This window comes from Rhinolophus hipposideros (genome assembly GCF_964194185.1).
Source record: "Rhinolophus hipposideros genome assembly, chromosome: X".
Lineage (NCBI taxonomy): Eukaryota > Metazoa > Chordata > Mammalia > Chiroptera > Rhinolophidae > Rhinolophus > Rhinolophus hipposideros.
Window position 1 is genome coordinate 96,874,934 of NC_138046.1, and position 21,398 is coordinate 96,896,331.

At 40.5% G+C, this 21,398-nt stretch overlaps 1 protein-coding gene across 2 annotated transcripts; it reads right to left on the bottom strand.

The window, feature by feature from the left end:
• Nucleotides 1-418: 418 nt before the first annotated feature.
• Nucleotides 419-4,772, bottom strand: MID1IP1 (MID1 interacting protein 1). 2 transcript variants are annotated; one of them, XM_081041666.1, is made up of 2 exons: nucleotides 3,289-3,579; nucleotides 419-3,028 (listed from the first exon to the last, which is right to left on the bottom strand). In XM_081041666.1, the coding sequence occupies exon 2, from the start codon at nucleotides 2,766-2,768 to the stop codon at nucleotides 2,217-2,219; it is 552 nt and encodes a 183-aa protein (XP_080897792.1). In that variant the 5' UTR covers nucleotides 2,769-3,028; nucleotides 3,289-3,579; the 3' UTR covers nucleotides 419-2,216. The 2 variants fall into 2 exon arrangements, with proteins under 2 accessions (XP_080897792.1, XP_080897793.1); XM_081041667.1 differs by having other exon boundaries at nucleotides 1,189-3,023; nucleotides 3,289-4,772.
• Between the last annotated feature and the right edge of the window lie 16,626 nt (nucleotides 4,773-21,398).

Consider the following 21,398-nt stretch of genomic DNA (forward strand, 5'->3'; position numbering starts at 1 on the left):
CTAAAAAAAACTTTGAAGCCTCAGACTGTCTATGTATCATCTCATTTAATTCTCACTGCAGCTCCATGAAGCATTGTAGTTATGCCTAACGTCAAATGTGGCAACAAGCCTGATGGTTAAATACTCACAATTAATTAGGACTTGAACAATGTTCTAGCTCCAAAATGTTGGTGCTTCTTTCTACCATGTGGCTTCTATAGTGTCCTTTGTATTTTGTGTTCGCGCTTTGATATTTTAAAGGGGATACAAAGCAAGAGGCTGTACACCTTACTTTGGTGCTCCCTAGCTTATCTTTATATATTCACGATTAACTTTCTCTGGCAATGGCAGACACCCGTCTTGACACTTCCCCTTTTTTCACTGCTGCTACAAGCTGATAATCCCCTTGAGCAGTCCACACCACAAAAAACTTTTTTTTAAAGTTATATGTATTTTCAATTCAAGCTCTATGAGTTTAGAGATGTCTCATAACTACAAGTTTGAAAACTGAAGTTGATCTAACATTTATTTCCCCCTAAACAAATAATGAAATAAATACCCAGCAATGTATTGTTGTCGTCCCACCACCCCAGAAAAGCACCATAATGGCATCTAAGTGTTTCCAAGGGCCCTACTGCAGCCGTGACCAGATCTGCTGTCCACAATTGCAGACTGGCTCACTGGAAAACTGGAAGCATTGCTAGACACTGCCTAACAAAGCTTCCCACTTCACTAGAACTAGTGAAAGAGGCCAGAGCACATGTTATAACACATTTAAGTATCTCTTAAGATCAACTTACAACACTTGTAAATAAAGGCCTACAAGGTGTGTGCACTAATATTATCCAGTATTTCTTTTCTAATTCTTTATTGCTCAGTAGCCAAGAGAAATTTCCACCGTTGAAATAAGGTTTCATGCCTCAAAACACTTCAGTTGGGGCTTGATGGTCTTAAAAAAAAATCAAAATGTTAATTAAGGAGTCCAATAAGCTGGTCAACTTGGTTGGAAAACAATATATGTGCCATTCTAAATACTTGGATTATTTATGAACATTTTGTTGAGGTGTATGGGCCTACCTTGGCACTGAATTTGAAATAAGAAGCTTGGAAGTAAATTTTGTCTTGTAGCTACTTCCCAAACAAATCTGAATGCTGAAAGATGATTATCCACCACTTTGAAATACCAGAGGGAAAATAAAATTTACTTGTGTTAAAAACTCAATTTATTTTTATTTATCTACTAAGCCATTGATCAACAGATTAAAGAGCAACAAACTATTGTGAATTTAGTTAACACATTTGCCTTTTTTTATTTTTTAGAATATAGTCTACATCTGGATTAAAAAAATGTTTTAAATAAATTGAAGACATAAAACAACAGTGGAACTCTTCATCATTCTATGTACAACACTGATAGAATGTCAGTTGGTTCAATTTCGGATTAAGTCCACTTTCTCATAATAATGTTATTTCCACTGGCTGAGTGGCAAGCTTTGTACAAGTCGGCACAGTGCCAACTTATACATACTGGGGAGGGGGAGGGGTGGCGTGAAAGGCACAGGGTAGGAGTGCCACAGGACAACTATACTGTGTAACAGAAAATCATTAATAAAGTAGTACCGGTTACCCACAGACAGTGCTGTTTGTGCGCTTATCACAATGGAATTGCCCAAGTTTCACAGCAAGGAGGAGGTTCGAAATACTTAAGATAGAGCCACTATTACAAAAAGAAATAGTGCAAACAGGAAAACTGATGCAATCCTAGCAACGCTGTGGCCTCCACCAGCCCAACCACGGGGAGGCGGGAGGCTGCTGCGCGCCCCGCCTTCTCCAGCGCCCAGCTCCGGGCGGGGCTCCCAAGTGTGGCAACCCAGCGCCGCGCCCTGGCATGGCCCCTTCTCCTCCGGAAAGAACAAAAAAGAAACTCCAGGAAAGGAGGAGGCCGAATGCAGGGCGTCAGCCCAGTCCCATTCCCATTAAGGAAGAACCACCCCGCGGGAAGGAAGGAGGTCCTTGATCCCATCCCCACGCACCCTCCGCCACCACTTCCTTCTCTCTCCTTTCCCAAAAGAGGTCCCCTTCCCCAAGCAGCCCCACCGCGCCCCCTTCAAGTACGCAGCCCTTCAACTTTGCAGTCAGCCCAAGGAGCCCTGCAGCCAGAAAGAAAACAGCTTTGAGAAAAGAGAGGGTGAGAGATGGGGCCGGGAAGGGTGATGGGCAGCCGCGGGCAGCCCGCCTCAGTGGCCCCAATTGCTGAAGCCGATCTCCTGCTTGTATCTGTTGGTGAGGATGTTGGCTTTGCGCGTGAGTTTGGAGAGCACAGTGTGCAGCCCGCGTAGGTGGTAGTGAAACTGCTGTTCCAGGTCCTCCTCGCCGGCGTCCGCGCCCTCCAAGTGGCTCAGGTCCACCAGGATGTCTTTGGACTTCCAGGCGCTGCCCTCCTCGCTCCCCGCTGGTTGTGGGGGCTGGTGCAGGACCCCCCACTCGATGTCGTTGCGGATGGACTTGAGCAGCACGTAGTGGCTGTACATGTCCCGAGAGGGCGCGAAAAAGCTGCCGTTGGCGCTGCCCGGGCCCGGGGCGGGGGGCGTGCGCTCCTCCAGGCAGCCGCCACTACCGCCTACCTCCACGCTGACATCGTTGTCCAGCCCGGGCTCGGCCAGGGGCACGTCGCGCAGCAGGCTGGGCACCATCACCGTCTGGTCCATGTTGTTCACGGCGCCGATGAAGCGGTTCATGGCATTAAAGAGCGAGTGCTTCTGGTTGTAGGTGTCGCAGATTTGCATCATGGTGGCCGCGCGGGCGCCGAAGCACAAGGGCACGGGAGGGCCGGCTGGGGCGAGGGTGTTCCCGCCTTCAGGAGCTCTCAGATGCCCGCGCGGGGAGCCTGGCTATAGCACGAGCCGCGACGAGATTCCCGACACCTCCTCCACACTCTCCAACTCTCGTCTCGCTCACAGCCCGACACTGCGGGGAAGTGCTGCTGCTCCTGGCTTTGGCGTCCGAAAGCTCGCGATGGCGGCGCGTGGTCCGTGGGTCGAGCCCTGGCCTTGTTGGGAAACCGGGACGAAAGAGAAGATTATTCACCCGGCTAAGGTGCCCGGCACGGCCGGCCGCCCGCACCTCTCTCCCCTGATTACTGCTCGCCTGGGACGGTACCCAGGTGGTTCCCCGCAGCCCGGCTGTCCCACCTCCTCTCCCTAGGACCACGGAGAGAAGGAGGGGGTGCTCCACACCCCAGTCTTCCTCCGAAAAGCCTGAGTCCAAGCACTCACGCTGACCGGGACAGAGATGGGACGGGGCACCCACCTCCTCTTGCTCCTGGAGATCCCCTGCTGCTGAGTAGCTCAGTGTTCTCGCTGCTTGCGGCTGCTGCCTGCGGGCGTTGCTGTGGTCAGTGAACCGACTGTGACTGCGGGCGGCAGTGGTGGCGTCGGTCCCCTACCCATCCCAGGTGCTCAATTTATAGAGCCCCAGAAAGGTGTCGCCGGCGCTCAGGGCCACCCCCGAGGTCTCCTCCTCCCGCCTCCCGGCTGAGCAGAGATAAAAGTCCTGAGCCAGGATGACCGCAAGTAACACTCTCCTGGACCTTTCTACAGCGGGGGCGGGGCGTGCCAGGCCAGCTCCGCCTCTCGCCTGATACCCAGGCGGAGGGAGGGCGCAGTGGCGGGGCAGGGCTGGAACAGCAGAGCAGGCGGGCGGGGGAGGGCCGGGCACTGCGCGGGTGAAGAAGGCGCCAGCTTCCGGACCAGCAAGAGGGCGGGTTGGCGTGCCGGGGTTGGGTGGGCCTTGCATGCGCTCCCAGAGTGGGATGACCGAAATGCACGCGCCCAGATTGCAAAGTGAGCCCCTCAACCCCGCATCAATAGTTGCCGCGGAGCGGAAATTACTATCCTGGTTTATTATTAGCCGTCGGGGAAGAGGAACCCGCAGCAGCCGCAACTCTTATCTGGGGTCTCTTATGTAAGAAGGGTGGCTGGGCTTGCTGGGTGCACGTGGACACATAGTGCTCCCCCTGTGGCCCTGGCCTTGGCCAGTTGCTGGGGGAGGGGAGCCTCTGAGGCATTTGCCTCCCTCCTGATGAGGTCTCTCCCAGTGTTTCCTGTTAACAGCTGCTGCCAGGGATGAAGAGAGACCCACCATCAGATCTGAAATTTTTTCAAAGAGATCAATTTTGGCAATGGGAAGAAGTAGCCAAATTCCTTACTTTTGTCCAAGTCCCGTTACTCAGAGATGCTAGAGAGCCAGGTGCAAATGGCCAGGAGAGGGTGACAGTAGTTAGAGCTGGTGTTGGATCTTTCATCATTTAACAGAAAAGTGGGAAGGTGTCCAATAATATTTGGGGGAGGGGAGATTGAAATGTTCCTTTCCAAAGATAGGTATTAAAAAGAAAAATCATTTAATAGGGCCTCGTCTATGTACTAAATCACTGGATTTAACAGCTTTGCACCATAAATTTCATTTGGGACTCCAAACCACAGCCGATTTTCATTTTTGTTTTTATTTTACCATCTCACTTCCCTTGCCATATCCTTCATCTGCCAGTCTTCTCCAGCAGTCCCACAGATAACTCAACAAGACTCAAGTTTCTAATTTTAAAGTGTTTTTCTCTTTAAACCTTCCAGCAGTGCTTTTAGTACAGTATTTTCTTGAAAGACAAAACATGCCAAAAGAAGACAGCATATAATAAAGGGATTTCTTTCCTTCTTTTTTTCACCTTACAATCTATAAAAATTTTTCCATGGCAAACCATCTTCCTAATTGTCTTGAATGAAAATCTGACTTGGTGCAACAAGGACTCACCTGTTGACAATGGAACACAAGTGACCCCTGGAGACAGATCCCAGTCTGGGGAACCCCCTCCCAAGGCTTATTAGCTACAGATTATAGCCCATGTTTTCTTATCTATAAAATTGAAATAATGTTACCTGCTCAACCCAGGGTCTTTGGGAGGATCAATGAAAAGAAAAATATAGAGTAAAAAGCATAATATAAAATTGAAGCATTAAAATAATCTCACTCTCCCTTTTTGCACCCATGGAGACTCAGAAACTTTTTCAGCCTGTTTCTTTATCAATAAAATGGAACTTCTCCCATGGGCTGTGCCAAATTTTGGTTGATGATAATGGATCTAAAAATTATGTAAACTGTAAAGTACTTTACAAAGATTATTTGTACGTAGTATCAGACCTCATCATAGCCTAGAGGTATTTATGGGAAGAATCAGAAACCTTAATAATGTGGAAATATGATAAGCCACACACACCCCTCCTTCCCAGTGCTTAGGCAGCAACAGAGTACAAAATAGTGCAGGTTGATTTCAAATACTTATGTCCAATTAGATACAAAGCACTGCAAGACAAAAACTCGAGAAAAACACATATCGAGTTTGCAGTAGCTGAACTTCTCATTAATAAAAACATACTTTGTCCCCAATGACAGACCCTCTTCATATTTTAGGTATCTATGCCTCTTGATGAAAACTTGGTATTCAGGTCTGAGTAATGAAATACCACAATCCTGCCTTTTCCTCCCAGTTCCAGCAAAATGTGATAGTAACTTGCAGAAAACGCAAATGCAAGTGATCTGGCAAAGGGATTCCAGAAAAAAAAAAAAAAAAAAAGCCCACCTTGGGAGAAAGCCCCTATCGCCTTCTTTTTGGCCTCCGCCCCTTTCCTGATGTTTTTTTCCTTCCTCGGTTCTCGAATTCACTCTCCATCCCCCAGTTTCTTGACTCCAGCCCTTGTTCTTTCACATTTCTTAAACACTATACGAGAAAGATGGCTCATGCACCTGCCTGCAAAACTTCCCAAATCAAGCTTCTTCAGCTCCCCCGGGGTGGCGCAACAACTCACGGCCACTGGGGTAAATCCGGAACGGAAAGGTCTCCAGGTCAGAATTGCGGGGCCCTTGGAATCACCCCACCACCGCCCCTCTGGCTTCAGCCAATCAGGTGCTATCAGACAACGTTATGCAAATAAGCCTTCGCGCCCCAGCCAGTCAGGAGCCTGGGCTCCCTCCCCCAAGCGTCCTCTTTTACCCTAGCCGCGCCGGACTGGCGGCCGCGTCACTGGCAACCGGCGCGCTGCCAATTTTCCCCTACCAGCGACTGAAGAAAAAAAAAGATTCCTTGGGGTTACTTAGGAGGGAAGCGGACCAGCCCTGGCCCTGCGGGAGGTGGGCAGCCTCTCTGGTTGCCCTGGGCACTTTCCCAATTGCGATCTGAAACAGGCTGGAGAGATGCTGAGCAACCAGCCCAGGCCTCCATTTGCCTCCGGTAAACAGAGGAAGTCATGCATTGAGCAAACAACTTTTAAGTACTTGCTATAGGCCAGCAGGCTCAAGGCTAGAGGCCTTTGGTCTCTACTTCCTCCTCAATAAGCCAAATTCTAAGTAAAAGCCTTGTGTGGGCTTGGCGCCCTCCCCACTTCTTGGTCCACAACTCCAACTCTGGAGCTTTTAAGTTCCCGTTTTTAATTCCCACTTTCCCTTCTTACTTCAGCAACCAAGAAATCGTGCTTTGCTGGCCCATCTCCCCAAAAGTGTCCACAAATTACCCCTTTTACTGTGTCCTTTGAATAGTTCGGGAAAAGATGGCATTTTAAATGACCAGAAATTCATAAAGTAGAGCACAAGAGTAAACAGGTCAAATAAAGCAGATTGAAGCAATAGGAAGTTGGTCTTAGAGCTGGAAGGAAGGTGGTATAATTGCAAGGCTAGAAACCAGCCCAACCCAACATAGTGGAGATTCTGGATTACTTTGAGGCAGAACTTATTAGAAAGCACTTTATGAACAGTGTCCTAGCAATATGACATCAGACTGTCTTGTTGAAGGCCAAATAGTCCAATCACTCCGTTGTGCTGAAATCACTCACACAGCATGCCCAAATGGTACCCTGGCCCACATTCTTGTCATTCCATCCTCCATTGTTAATTCTCCCTGTTGGAGCTCTCCAGGAGGCCATGCAGCACACCATTGCATATCTGAAGGTGGATATTGTGTCTCTTGAATCCAGTATTCTTCAAGCCAATTATTTCCAGTTGCTGCAGCAGTTCTTTATATTCTCTTTCCAGTTGCTCATCTATCCTGGTCATTGTCTTTGGAAGTAGCTCCAGTTTGCTTGTAAGTGTGGCACCTGGAATTCATTCCAAGCACCATCTTTTCTAGGACAAAATAGAGTGGCATGGCCACCTACTTTATTGTAAATGGTAACTTTTCTAGATCATATTTATTGCACACAAGAGCTTACAACTTAGACATATTAATGCATTTTAAGTTCACAATAAACTTGAGGGGAAAAAAGTAAGGATTAAAGAATTTTAAGTGGCCAAAGTAGCAGAATTGAGATTTGACCAAGTTTTCTGATGCTAGAACCAATGTTCCTTCCACTACCCGCCAAAATATCTATTCTTACAATGCTGCTTAACATTTAATGGACTTCTTTTAACAGTTACATCCATATGCTGCTGGTTAACAAAACTGCATGTATCCCATTCGTGAGCGGGGCAGAATTTTTTGGACCAAAATACAGAACTTTATACTTACCCTACTTCAACTTTATCTTACTAGTTTCGGCACATTATTCCAGTCTGTTTCAACATTTTAGATTCTAATTTGTGCTCTAATGTAATTGGACCTTACCCATACTTTTGATACCTGTTCTGTATATCCATCCAAGTTATTGATAATAGGTGAAAGGCAACACTGGGCAAAGGGCAAAGTGCTGTAGAACATTTGGAGAGCTCCTTCAGCTTGATATCAGTCCATTAATTAGCACCTTTTGGCGTATGCTGTTTCAGCCAGCTATGAATCATATCCATTGTATAATCATCTAGCCTGTATTTTTCTTCTTGACCACACAATATTACGAGAGACCTTGCTAAATGCCTTGCTAAAGTCCCAAGCTAATAGCCAGGTTTCCTTTTATGGAGTCAGGAAGCAGGGCACTTTTGTCATCTATCACAGAAGAACCACTGTCGCATGATACAAAAAGGAATAAATGCCATCATAATATTTTGAGTTAAAATTGGGGAGTAATCTCATTGTAATTGTCAGTATAGGAAGCACCCTTATGAAGATTTAGTTGGGAGAAGACAGACAGGAAAATGCTAAAACCTAGCAACATGGCAGTAATGAGTCTGATGGCCTCAAACCTTAAACTTTCAAGTGTGTTTTGTTGTTGTTGTTTTTTAAAAAAAAAAAACGTTTTAGCCTCAAATTCAGGAGGAGTAGAGGACAGGAAAGTTGAGAATACTAAAGACTACCTTTTGTTATTCCTCAACATTTCTCCATCTTTGGGAACTGTAAACCATATAGAAAATGATGCATTTAATTTGAATGATAGATAAGAAAAATGCAAGACTCATTATAAGTTTGCTTACCTACCATCCTTTTCAAGTTAATTATTCCAGGATCTCTTAGAATTCCAGGACCATTAGCATAGAATGGTCCAAGAATTCTTGCATCATTAACATAGAAGGAACAAGCGAGAGGCTGTAGCTCAAAGGTTGAACATTTGACTACTGAGCATAGAAGGAATGATGGGAGTGTTCTTCCTTCACGCTATCCTGTTTTAGTGTGTCAATTTGGTTACTTTAAATTCTGAAATTAGATTAAAAGTTTACAAATTATAGTATTAAATTAACATAGGGGAAAAGATATAATTATCAATATTTCATATGTTCAAATCTTAACCTAAGTTTTAAATACAATATATACAGAGGGTGCCACAAAATGTGTACACATTTTAAAAAAGGAAAATTGTATTAAAATTGTAATACTCAATGTATACTGATAACAAAAGATACAAGTCACATTTGACTTCTGCAGTTACAAGAGGTGCTCAAAGTCGTTACCATCAGCATCTAGACACTTCTGATTATGGCAAACTACTGCTTGAACAATGTTGACCAGTGTCCACTTGTATACATTTTTTGGCACCCCCAGTATATATGGTTTTATATAAAACTATACCTATATCTTATTTTATTGTTATATATTATACGTTTATATATAATTTGCATATATACATACTTTCATATATTTATATGTACAACTGGTTTTTGAAGCTACAATGTCATAAATACAATATTATCTGATAGTTTCAATAGTTCAATGCCATAATTTACCCTTTTAACTCTAATAATAAAGGAAATTGGACCTAGGCAATGTGCACTGGAATTGAAAAGAATTCACGTACATCATATTAGGTCTGGATAGAGTACTTATGCTAATCTCATAATCATGATCAAGAAGAAAAGAATAGTATAGCAAACTAAAGCCCCCCAAAAGACAGTATGCCAAAGATATAAATCTGGAAGCAAATACAACCCACATGTTCTTCCAGCTATAGAAGACCTTAGTAAGAATAGGAAAAATAATAAACCATTAGGAAGATTTTTATAAGGAAATTGCAGAGCAAAGGAAACAAAATTTGAACAAAAAACAAACCACTAGAGAGTTAATAAATGAATTAGACACAAAAAGCATGACAGAAAGTTAAATTACCAGCATGTAGTGAAGGGTTCAGACAATCACAGAGAAAAGACACAAAGAGTTAAAGAAAATAGAGAGGAAATGTTGAATATAGAAGACAAAGGTAACATAATATACACATAATTAATGTCACAGAGGTAGCGATCTCAACAAGTGGAACAGAAAAAAATTCAGATGTAATACAGAAAATTTTCCTTGATAAAACACTGTCATCTGCAGATTTAATAGGCACACTGTAGACCAAGTGAAATTATTCAGAAAAGTTGACATTGAAAAACAAGCTAGTTATATATATATATTTTACTTCAAGGAATAAGAAAAAATTTTTCAAGTATCCAAACAGGAAAAGAAGTACCAAAAAGTTGGTGGTTGCAGGGGAGGGTAGAATCAAGCTAGTTTTACACACTCAATCATGGAAGACAATGGAACTACTGTGTTTCCCTGAAAATAAGACCTAGCCAGACAATCAGCTCTAATGTGTCTTTTGGAGCAAAAATTGATATATGATCTGGTGTCATGTTATGTTATGTTATGTTATGTTATGTTATGTTATGTTATGTTATGTTATGTTATGTTATGTTATGCTGTGTTGTGTTGTGTTGTGTTGTGTTATATTATACCCGGTCTCATATTATAATAAAATAAGACTGAGTCTTATATTAATTTTAGCTCCAAAAGATGCATTAGAACTGATTGTCCGGCTAGGTCTTATTTTCGGGGAAACATGGTATGAGAAAGAATATGTGATTCAAGAATATTATATCATTCAAGTTAAAAACAACATTCAGACATTCTCAAACATGAATGCAGAGCTTTTCTTGAAACAAAATTACTCAGTGATAAAACTCTGTTAACTAAAATAATGGATCAAAATAAAGAACTCAGGAATGGAGAAACCCTGAAGAAAGGATTCATGGTGAGCTTGAATCTATTTAAATATAGAAATAAGATTAAACAGTGTGGGTACTATGGTTGCAGAGCAGAATACATATTTTAAACACTGACAATGTAAAAATAATGCAAGCAACAGAATTGGAATATGGGGGAATAAAAAGTAGCAGAGCTAATCAACTTTCATTACAGTCTAAAACCAAATTCTGGGGGTGGCCGGTTAGCTCAGTTGGTTAGAGTGCTGTGCTCTTAACAACAAGATTGCCATTCAATCCCCACATGGGCCACTGTGAACTGCACCCTCCACAATTAGATTGAAACAACTACTTGACTTGGCGCTAATGGGTCCTCGACAAACACACTTAAATAAATAAAAGTTTAAAAAATAAAACTGTGCCATTTAAAAAAATGAAGACACCAACATCTTAATATTTTTTCTGAACTTAGAGGAATCTTGCAGGAACTAATATATTTTGTAGCAAAGAATCTCTTCTAAAGTTCAATATTTCTTTTAGTATCACTTCAGTTACTATTCAAAATTCCAGTAAAATTAATTTTAACATTTCATTTAAAGTAGCATGTATAATAATGTTCTATTTCTTCACCTGAGTGCTAGGTGCTAGTTATTCAAGTGTATTCAATATGTGAAAATTTGTTAAGCTGATACTTATTTTTGAACATTCTTCTTCATATATGTTATACTTGAATAAATGTTTTGAAATTCCATGAATATAAAAATCTCGTGGTGGGGAGGGAGAGAGAGAGAGAGAGAGAGAGAGAGAGAGAGAGAGAGAGAGAGAGAGAGAGAGGGAGAGTCAACAGTCTGGTCTGGTGATCTGGTTTGGAATTAAATGCTCTCAGTATTGTTTTGGTAATAACATTTTTGAACCCAACTATTAAGTGGGAGTAGAAAAGCAGTAAGCCCTTTGAACTTTAGGCTCCTACGTTCTTGCTCTCTGTTCCTGTCAACTGCAGTTTAAGAAGTTGGGAGCTTCCAAGCCTTAATTTTGGACAGATCATATTCTTGGAGACGATTCCATTAAAACAGTATTTTTCAATAAAACTTTCTGAAAGTTTATTTGTACAGCACATTTATCAATGGGTATCTGCCTTTATTATTGTAGTCTCTGTTATTCATCTATTGCAGATGATTTGAAATATCTGGAAGCCTGATATCTACTATTCTTTCTGTGAAGTTTCTGTGAAGTTTGCACTGAAGATAGAAGAATTCATGTTAGTGGAGTTCTAAGAGTATCCCATGCAGTCAGCTACACCTTGAACGTGGCCAGAGGGGTATATTATTTATCTATAGTGCATATACTGCTTAGCACGGTAGTGTACAAAGATTATCCTTGCCAGTTTGGCCTGCAAAGATGGAACTTTAGATCAGCACTGGTTTTAGGCAGTCCAAAATCCAAGTGGGGCACGTGGTCAATTTCCTTTTTTCCTAAATGGTTTCACAATTAGTAGAAATTTGGAAATGAATTCATGTGCACACCATTATAAGCGCCTTAAACTTTGTTACAATTATCATTTTGTTCCTGGAAAAATATTAAACAGGGAAACATATGTTTTCTAACTTTAAGACACAGAGTGTCTCGTGTAATTTCATTTTGTGCAAAGTGTGTAATTACCTTGGTCAGAAGTATAAAGTGTTGGTTTGTGGCATGGAGTTCAGTCAGCAATATTTGTCCTAAATGTTTATTTTGGGCTACAGTGTCCATAGAGATGACTTCCTTGGTTCCTATTGGTGGGATTCAAATATCATTTCAATCCTGACTTAAATTATTAGCAAATATAAGTTGGAATGCTGAGGTGATTTACATAGTAATTAGATTTGGGGTTTTAGAAAGAACACCCTTGATTTACTTAGCAAAATATCTGTAAAAGAAAAAATGAACAACATGGCTAGGTATTAAAACACATGTCTCTCGTTTAGTCTCCTTCACTAGAAGATGATCTAAATCACTGGGCTTGGACTCAGAATCCAGAATATTCCAAACTGAAAATTCTTATGAGTCTATGGAATATTAAACTAAAAAACGCTAAGTGTGGATTTCATGTTTGTTCATTCAATCCTATTTTTTCATTTAGTTTCAGACAGCACACTCAGCTCTGTTAGATCTAGGCTGAAGCAAATTGGATGCCATTAGAATGGCCAGTTCAGCTGCTTTTATAAATTTTTTTCTTGACCTACTGTAGGGACGATGCCTTTCATTCTTTTAACCAATTGGTTCAAGTACTTCACGTTTCTTTGTGCCATTTGTAATTCCTCTATGGCTAGAAAATAGAGTGTTTGGGTTATTACTACCTAATGCCATGTTTGTTCAAAAGTCTATTTTTTATTTATTCAAACATAAGGCATTCATTTGCCTTCCTTCCACAACACAACCCTTGACCTATCCTTCAGACAGAACAGTCTCCTTCTCCCCTCCCCTCTCTTTCCCTCTCCTCCCCTCCCCTCCTCTCTTCTCCACTCCCTCTCTCCATCAGAAAGGACAGAAATTGAAATAGGAGAAATTCTTAATGGGAGTATTATGCACTCTCAACTCCCTAACTATTTTGGAATCCTTCTATAATCCACTCAAAAAAGTAAAATGTACAAGGAGGTCAAGTTCAACTACAAGATACTATTTATAAAGTGATATAATAAATTAACAAAACAGAAAAAACCCACCACATTTTGCAAAGTAAGTGATTAATTCTAAAATGATGACGGTATTCTTTAAAAGGCCATAGAAACACCTGAATAAATTTGTGTTATAATACCAAAATTCAGTGGAAATAAGTTTTCTCTAACAAACATTCTGTTTACTTGAGAGGGTGGGGGCGGCAGAATACATAGTGCAATGAAAAGAGCAAAACTCTGGAGTCAGACCTGTCTGCATCCCCCCCACTCCCCACCCCCGGTGTAAATCACCTCTTTGCCACTTCCTAGCTTGTGAGCTCAGAGAAGACACATACCCTCTGTAAGCCTCAGTTTCCTCACCTTGTAGGGTTAATGAAAGGATTAAAGATGAAGTGTGCACCTTATAGAACATCAGGCATATGGTAGACAGTAAATATGTCACTTGGCTGTGATACATTTTCACTGCATATTCTATAAGTCTATATCATGATGCTATATATGAGAATTGTGAATGGCAATAAACACCTATATGGTTTTTGTAACTCATCTATCTTTTGTAATATGAAGCATTGTTTGGGGTCTTGAAACTTTTCCACTTGCAAGTTTTGGGGATACATGATGTAGTTTTTCTTTCCCTCCCTCCCTCCCTCCCTCCCTCCCTCCCTCCCTCTCTCTCTCTCTCTCTTTCTTTCTTTCTTTCTCTCTGACTCTTGTCAAGGCCCTCACTGTGCTTTCTGTCGGCACACATTTTTGAAACAGTCCACACATTCCTAATCATATATAATGTGAACATTTACAACACTTGTGGTTTAAATCTCTCAAACTATATAGCTGAGAAAGGTGGTATTTGAAGAACAAGTAGTTTAGGAAGAAATCATAAATTAAAGGAAGAGAAGAAGTTAACCATGCAGATACCTTGGGGGGAAATCAGGTTAGACAGAGGGAACAGCCAATGCAAAGGCCCTGAGGCAGAAATATGCTTAGAGTATTTAAGTAATGGCAACCAGACCTGTGTGGCAGGAGCAGATAGAGTGTTAGGTAATAAGATCAGAGAGGCAATGGGGTCAGATCACATAGGGACTTGTAAGCTATTTTAAATACTTTAACTTTTACTGGAAGAAGAAGTGTTATTGAGTGTTTTGAGCAAAAGCATAACATGATTTGATTTACACATAAAAGGAGCCCTGCATTATTCTATGGGTTGAGAATAGTCTTCCTAAAGGAGCAAGGGTAGAAGCTAGATGAGCAGTTAGGAGGCCACTGAAATAATCCACGGGAGAAATAAAAGTAACTTAGATAAAGGTGGCAGTGGTGAGAAGTGGTTTTGTTCTAAGTATATCTTAAAGGTTGAGCCAGTAAAATTTGCTGATGGATCACATTTAGGTATGAGAAAGAGAAAATAATCAAGGAAGACAAGTTTTTGATCCAAGCAACCAAAAAAATCAAGCTAATACTGAAATGGGAAAGACTGATGACATAGCATGTTTGAGTGAGAAGATCAAAAATTCATTTTTAAACATGTTAATTCGGAGATCTCCATTAGACATCGAGTAGAAACACTGCATAAGTGGTCAGGTATAAGAGTTTCAATGATAGTATTTTTAAGTGCTGCCCCAAATTGTAGTTTTCATAAAAGTGCAGTGAATCAGAAAGGTTTTGATTATAAAAATCTACCACCAAAAATAAATATTCCTGGCCCCTCACCAGCTACACCATTTCTCTTTCCTGTCACAGCCTACCTTCCCCAGACTTATCTACCATCTCTGTCATTTCCTATTCATTCCTCAGCCCACTCCACTGTTGTTTCCAGTGCCATCACTCCACAAAAATTGTTTTTGCTGATGCTACTAGTCACTGTCCATGGTGCAAATCCACTTTTCTGTTCTCGTTAATACTTCAGGTTGTCAACATTGGGCAGTGTTAACCACGTACTCATTGAAATATGCTCTTTCCTCAGCTTCGTGTTTTCTTCCTTTCTCTCTTTCTCAGTCTCCGTTGCTAACTGATCCTTCTCTACTCAATCTTTAAATGTTTGAGTTCCTAAGGACTCTCTCTTAGACCTTGTTCTTTTCTGATGTTACACTTTTGCCCTGGCCAGTATCATCCATTCTGGGTGTCAAATATCATTCATAAGTGATTGACTCAAAATACGTGTCTCTAGCCAAGACCCCTCTTTTTAACCTCTGATCCATATAGTCACCCTATTTATCCACGTGATGCCTCCCAGACATCTCAAACTCAGCATGTCCAAAACCATACTTTTATCCCTGCCAAACATGTTTCCCTTAGGTATTACCTTTCTCATGAAATGGCACCACTATCCAGTCAATTAGTTACAGTATTTACGCCAGAAATTTGGAAGTCATCCTCGACATCCCTGTCCTTCATCGTTCACATCCAATTAGTCACAAAGTCCTAAACATATTTCAAATCTGTCACCTTCAACTCCTTTGCCTCTGTCTGGTATCTTCTTGCTTTGTGTATGGCTGGCTCATTATTGTCTTTCAGATCTCAACTCAGAGCGGTCTTCTCTAATCACCCTATCTACGACAAATCCTCATCAGTTATTCTACATCCCAGTCCGGTGGAACTGCTCCTTTGAGCGCTGGGACACCAGCAGCAGCTGTGCTGGACCACTCTTCAAAGGTCTGAGCAGCAACTTCATCAGGCCTCCTCTCTGATCTCTTAGATTTTAGTACTGCCAACCTCTTCTTTCTCGTTCCCTCAACCTGTGAGTGGTAGCTGCTCCTTACAGCTATTATCTCTGCATTGCTTCAATTTTGCCGTTTCGTTCTTTCAGCCTCCACTACCTCTGTAATTAATTCTCCATACTAAAACCACTCTATTAAAATACCTAGTGCAGTTTCTGTTTTCTTGAATGGGCCCTTACTGACAAAACAACTTTGGTTATTAGTCCATTTGGGTTTTTTAAATCTCTTAAGTCATTTTTAATACCTTCTATCTTCCTGGAAAATTATCCATTTCATCCACAGAGTTGTGCCAAGTATTTTCTTCTAGTTCTTTCAAGTTCCTCTGTTTCTCTGATGATAATCCTAATCTCGTTCGTAGATGTTTGCATTTGTTTTCATATTTGGCTTTTTTTCACGTTTAGCCCATCTAGTTTTTTTTTGTCCCACTTCTGAAGAAACAACTGCTCTTGAATTTATTTATGAATTCTGTCATTTTTCTAATTTACTATACATTTTTATTTATTTTATAAATTCCTTTCTTCTATTTTTCTTGGTTGTTTTTTAAAAAAAATACTTATTAGGTTGACTATTTAATTCTTTTTTTTTTTTAACTTTCCTATTTAGCAGTGAAAATGTTTAAGGTGTGGATTTTTCTGATTGCTGCTTTAGTTTTTTTAAATTATTCTTCTTTAGATAGACCCTATTTTTGGCTTCGGTATCTTCTTTGGTCCAAGAGTTGTTTGAAATTTTTAAAAGTTCTATGTAATTAAGTTATTTTGGTTTCCATGCTTACTATTAATTCAGGTTTCATTATTTAGGGTCAAAATATAGGATCTGCATGATTTCCACTTTCAGAGCTTTATTAAAGTTTTCTCTGCTTATGCCTTATTCCTTTCATTCTAATACACATTTTTATTTTACTGACCTTTTTATTGATTCTAAGACACATTTTAATGTCTCTGAAATGGGGAAATCGTATTAAGAATTAGTGGTATCTGAAAGAAACCAAAATTTTGCCACCCTGAAGCTGCTTTTTGGGATATTGATGTTAAGCTGCTTATTAAGAATGAAGTCTCAGAAAGAACCTTTGGCCCTCCCCCATTTCCTGCCCAAGAGATTCAGACAGAGAAACCTGCTTCAGGAAGGAAATCTTAGAATAATGTCTTAGCCTAATTTGAATTAAGTGTGGGAAATAAGAGGACATCAGGCAGGCGCCTTTAGCTAGACACCCCCCGTGTCCCCTTGTTTCTGAGGTGCCCAGCAAGAGTGTTCCTGCCTGTATGTTCCACTCTTCCTTAAGTACCTGTAAATCGCCCATTCTCACTTCTGAAATCCCCCTCTTTTCTCTTTTGTCCAAAATGTCTTATATACCCAATGTTGCCTCACTGTCTTTGGAATTTTCATCACTATGTGAATTCCGCATACGTGTATTAAAATTTTGATCTTCTCCTGTCACTATCTCTATTAATGTGATTATTAGCCCAGCTAGAAGAACTCACAGGAAAAGTGTTAAATTCTTTTACCCCCCCACCCCACACATCTTTCCATTGTAATTGGCAGCGTTTTTACCTTCTTGTTGGACCATCTTACATCTGATGGCATCTTAAATTTGATGAATGCATTTTGTTTAAATCATTCTAAAATTGTAACATACCTCGCAATCTCTATTGAAAGAAATTTACCAACTGTTAGTTTTTCCCTACAGCTACTTTTGAATGATTGGTGTATCTTACTGTTGACGAAATCTTGGAATTAAAGACATAGTCTTTCTTACAGCTTTATGGATGCATAAAAGGAAGAAATACTCCGTTTTCAGAATATAAAGTTCAATATACAAGTATATGTATATATATTTAATCAATTGTCTTTATTATGTTATTGAAATCCTCTATAAAAACCTTATTTAGATTTTGATGATGGTGCTAAATGGGGAGTTGGTGGTATACTTAATCTGTCTTACTGCAGAGTAATTCCAAGTCTCCAAGTTTTTTTTGTTTTTGTTTTTGTTTTTTAAGGAGGGCGCATCTCACAGTGGCCCATGCAGGGATCGAACCAGCGATCTTGGTGTTATTAGCACCACGCTCTAACCAACTGAGCTAACTGGCCACCCCCGAAAGTCTCCAACTTTTGAGCATGTTGTGGATTTCTCATTATACTTCCCTTAGGTTTTAAATTCATGCACTTCAAATATGTATTATCTAGTGAATAAATATGTGTTAGTTCTCTGTTTGGATTGTATTTTTTATCATTAAAAATGGATTCTATACCATTTTTATGTGTTTATTTAAACTTCAACCTTATAGGATATTAGTTTTAGTGACTTATTTTCACTTTGCTTCCATTTGCCTTATGTTTTTGCCCACTGTTTTAATTTAAATCTCTGTATATCAAACTCTTTTTCTGATAGTTGGATTTTACCAGCTTCCCCATTCCTTGTTTTTTAAATTTCAATTCATTTCTTGGTTGGCTGGGTTTTGTCATCAGGTGATTTTTTTTTTCAAGAAGACTTGTGAGTGCATTATTCTCTCAGTTTTTGTATGTGTTAAAATATCTTTCTGTCATATATATGTATATATATACATGTATGTATATATACACACATATACATATATGTATACGTGTGTGTATAGATAGGTAGATAGACAGACAGACAGACAGACAGACAGACAGAGAGAGAGATCAGCTCGATCAGCTAGACTGGCTATAACATTATTGTGTCACTTCTTCCCCACCTCTAGAATTCTAAATACATTGCTCTACTATCTTTCAGGGCTGACTGTGGCGTGGAGAAGTCTGAAGTCTCCCTGATTTATTCCGGCTTTGTTTTATGGATGCATATAAGATTTGATATGTTTATTGAGGTTCAGTAACTTCACTAGTATATATCTGACTATTTACCAATCTAAATCACTTTTTTCCTTCAATTTAGGGTACACTCAATCCACAGATTCATGTCTTCCTTAATTTCAAGCAAGTTTCATTTCATTTTCTCATTGAATTTTTTTTTCCTCCTCTGGGTTTTCTATCCTTTTCTTCTGGATTTTATTAGCATTTTTTGGTCTCTATTTCATAGCTGTCACTTTTTCCCTATGTAGTTTCATTTATTTGTCCTTTTCCAATTCATATTGGATAATTTTTTTCAAGGCTGTCTTCATATTACTCACTTCTGATATCAGTAATATCTGTTCTACTTTGGTCTTTCAAATGTATTTTTTTAGACAATCTGAAATACTTCATTTAAATTTTAAAAAATCATGGCGAATATACCAATATTTTATAAAATTGAGTTGGGGTACATGGGTTGTGTATTATGCTTTATATTTTTTTCTGTATGCTTGTTTGTTTTCTTAATGGACTTTATTTTTAGAGCAGTTTCAGGTTCATAGCAAAATTGAGAAGAAAGTACAGAAAGTTCCCATATGCCCTGTGTCCCCACACACTCAGAACCAACCCCCATCAACATCCCCACCAAAAGTGGTACATTTGTTACAATCAATGAACCCACATTGACACATAATCGTCACCCAAAGTCCATAGTTTACATTACAAATACACTTTTTATTTCTATAATTGTTTTATTATCCATATTTCCTTAGTCCTACCAATAAATTGTATATCTATTTCTCAGCATCTTATCATCCCTTACTATCTCTTTTTGAGCCCCTTTCTTTCTCCTCTTTAAAACAATCTTTTCGTATAACTTATTTATAATTGTGGATTTCTTTTTAATCGAGGGCAGCTGTATTTTCTCAGTTGTGCGTTTTTAACTTTTTATGTCTCTCCCAACTCCACCTTGAACCCATCAATAAATCACTGGGGCTCAAACATCAAAATATCTCCAGGATATGATTGCATTTTATGCCCCCTTGTACCTAGGAGAGGTCAGGTCTGGCCAATGACATGAAACAGGAAGCTTCTCAGTGGCTTTCAGGAAAAACTTTTCAAGAGAGGGTAAACAACACTGCCATGTGCCTTTTGCCTTTTCCTATTTTTCCTTCCCTCTTACCATCAAAAAAAAAAAAAAAACAACAGCTTGGTACCTCAGCTGCAGTATCCATTTATCACCATAAGGAAGATAGCTGCACATACTGATAATAAAGCATGAATCTATAAGAAACTGGGTGTAGATGACATCTATGAGCTGCTCTGTCAGCCACAAACGGTCTACCTTCATATCCCTGTTCCTGAGAAAAACAAATTCCTATTTATTTAAGTTACTGTGTCCAGTTTTCTGGTATATGCAACTGAACACCGTCTTGACTGATGAACGCCATATATACAGTATGTGTTAGTTTCCTGTGGCTGCCATAACAAAGCACCATAAACTTGGTGTTTTAAAACAACAAAAATGTATTCTTTCACTGTCCTGGAAGCCAGAACTCCAAAATCAAGGAGTTGGCAGATTTGCTTCCTTCTGGAAGCTCTGAGGGAGAATCTGTTCCACGCTTCTCCTTTACTGTCCACTGGCTGCTGCCAATCCTTAGCATTCCTTGGCTTGTATATGCACTACTCTAATCTCTGCTTCTGTCTTCACATGGCCTTCCCCTCTGTTTCTCTCTATATACCTTGTCCTTTTCTGTCTCTTATGAGGACATCAGTCATTGGATTTAGGGCCCACCCTCATCCAGGATGATCTCATCTAGAGATCTTTACCTTAATTACATCTGCAAAAGCCGTTATTGCAAATAAGGTCCCATCCTGAGATTGAGAATGGACATATCTTTGGGGAGTGGCACTACCACGTTTCCCCGAAAATAAGACCTAACCGGAAAATAAGCCTCATCATGGTTTTTCAGGATGACATCCCCTGAACATAAACCCTAATTCATCTTTTGGAGCAAAAATGAATATAAGACCCAGTCTTATTTTCGGGGAAACATGGTATCTAACCCATTATGTGTGTGTGTGTGTGTGTGTGTGTGTGTGTGTGTGTGTGTGTGTCTGTACGTACATAGACATAAATGACATAGTATACATGTATTTTTGTTACAGCAGTCCTTTTATTTATATATTTATTTATTTATATTTTACTTTTTGCTTGATTCTTCTCTCTTCCTCTCTTCCCACATCAACCTACATCATACTACTCCCATAGTCCAGGTTACTCTATTGTTGTGGATCCTTTTACTTTTATCCACAGACATCTAATCTATGCAGACAGAATGTACATACACAGATAAACAGGGTAGAGGAGTGAGAGAGAGAGAGAGAGAGAGAGATTTGGTCACTCTTGGCTGGGCTTGCTCATGCATCTCAGCATCAGTTTGGGTCTCTATTCTAGATTGGGTTTGTCTGGAGTAGTTTTTAGCTTTGCTATAGTGACTCATTTCATGTATCTGTCATCCTCCTGGAATCAGTGGGCTAGCTCAAGAATATACTTCCGGGGCCAGCCTGGTGGCTCAGGCGGTTAGAGCTCCGTGCTCCTAACTTCAAAGGCTGCCGGTTCGATTCCCACATGGGCCAGTGGGCTCTCAACCACAAGGTTGCCGGTTCAACCCTCGAGTCCCTGCAAGGGATGGTGGGCAGCGCCCCTGCAACTAAGATTGAACACGGCACCTTGAGCTGAGCTGCTGCTGAGCTCCCAGATGGCTCAGTTGGTTGGAGCACGTCCTCTCAACCACAAGGTTGCCGGTTCAACTCCCACAAGGGGTGGTGGGCTGCGCCCCCTGCAACTAGCAACGGCAACTAAGACTGAAAGTTTCAGACAACAACT

Coding starts and splice junctions, on each gene's coding strand:
- MID1IP1 (XM_081041666.1), bottom strand. CDS start 2,768: ATGATGCAAATCTGCGACACCTACAACCAGAAGCACTCGCTCTTTAAT.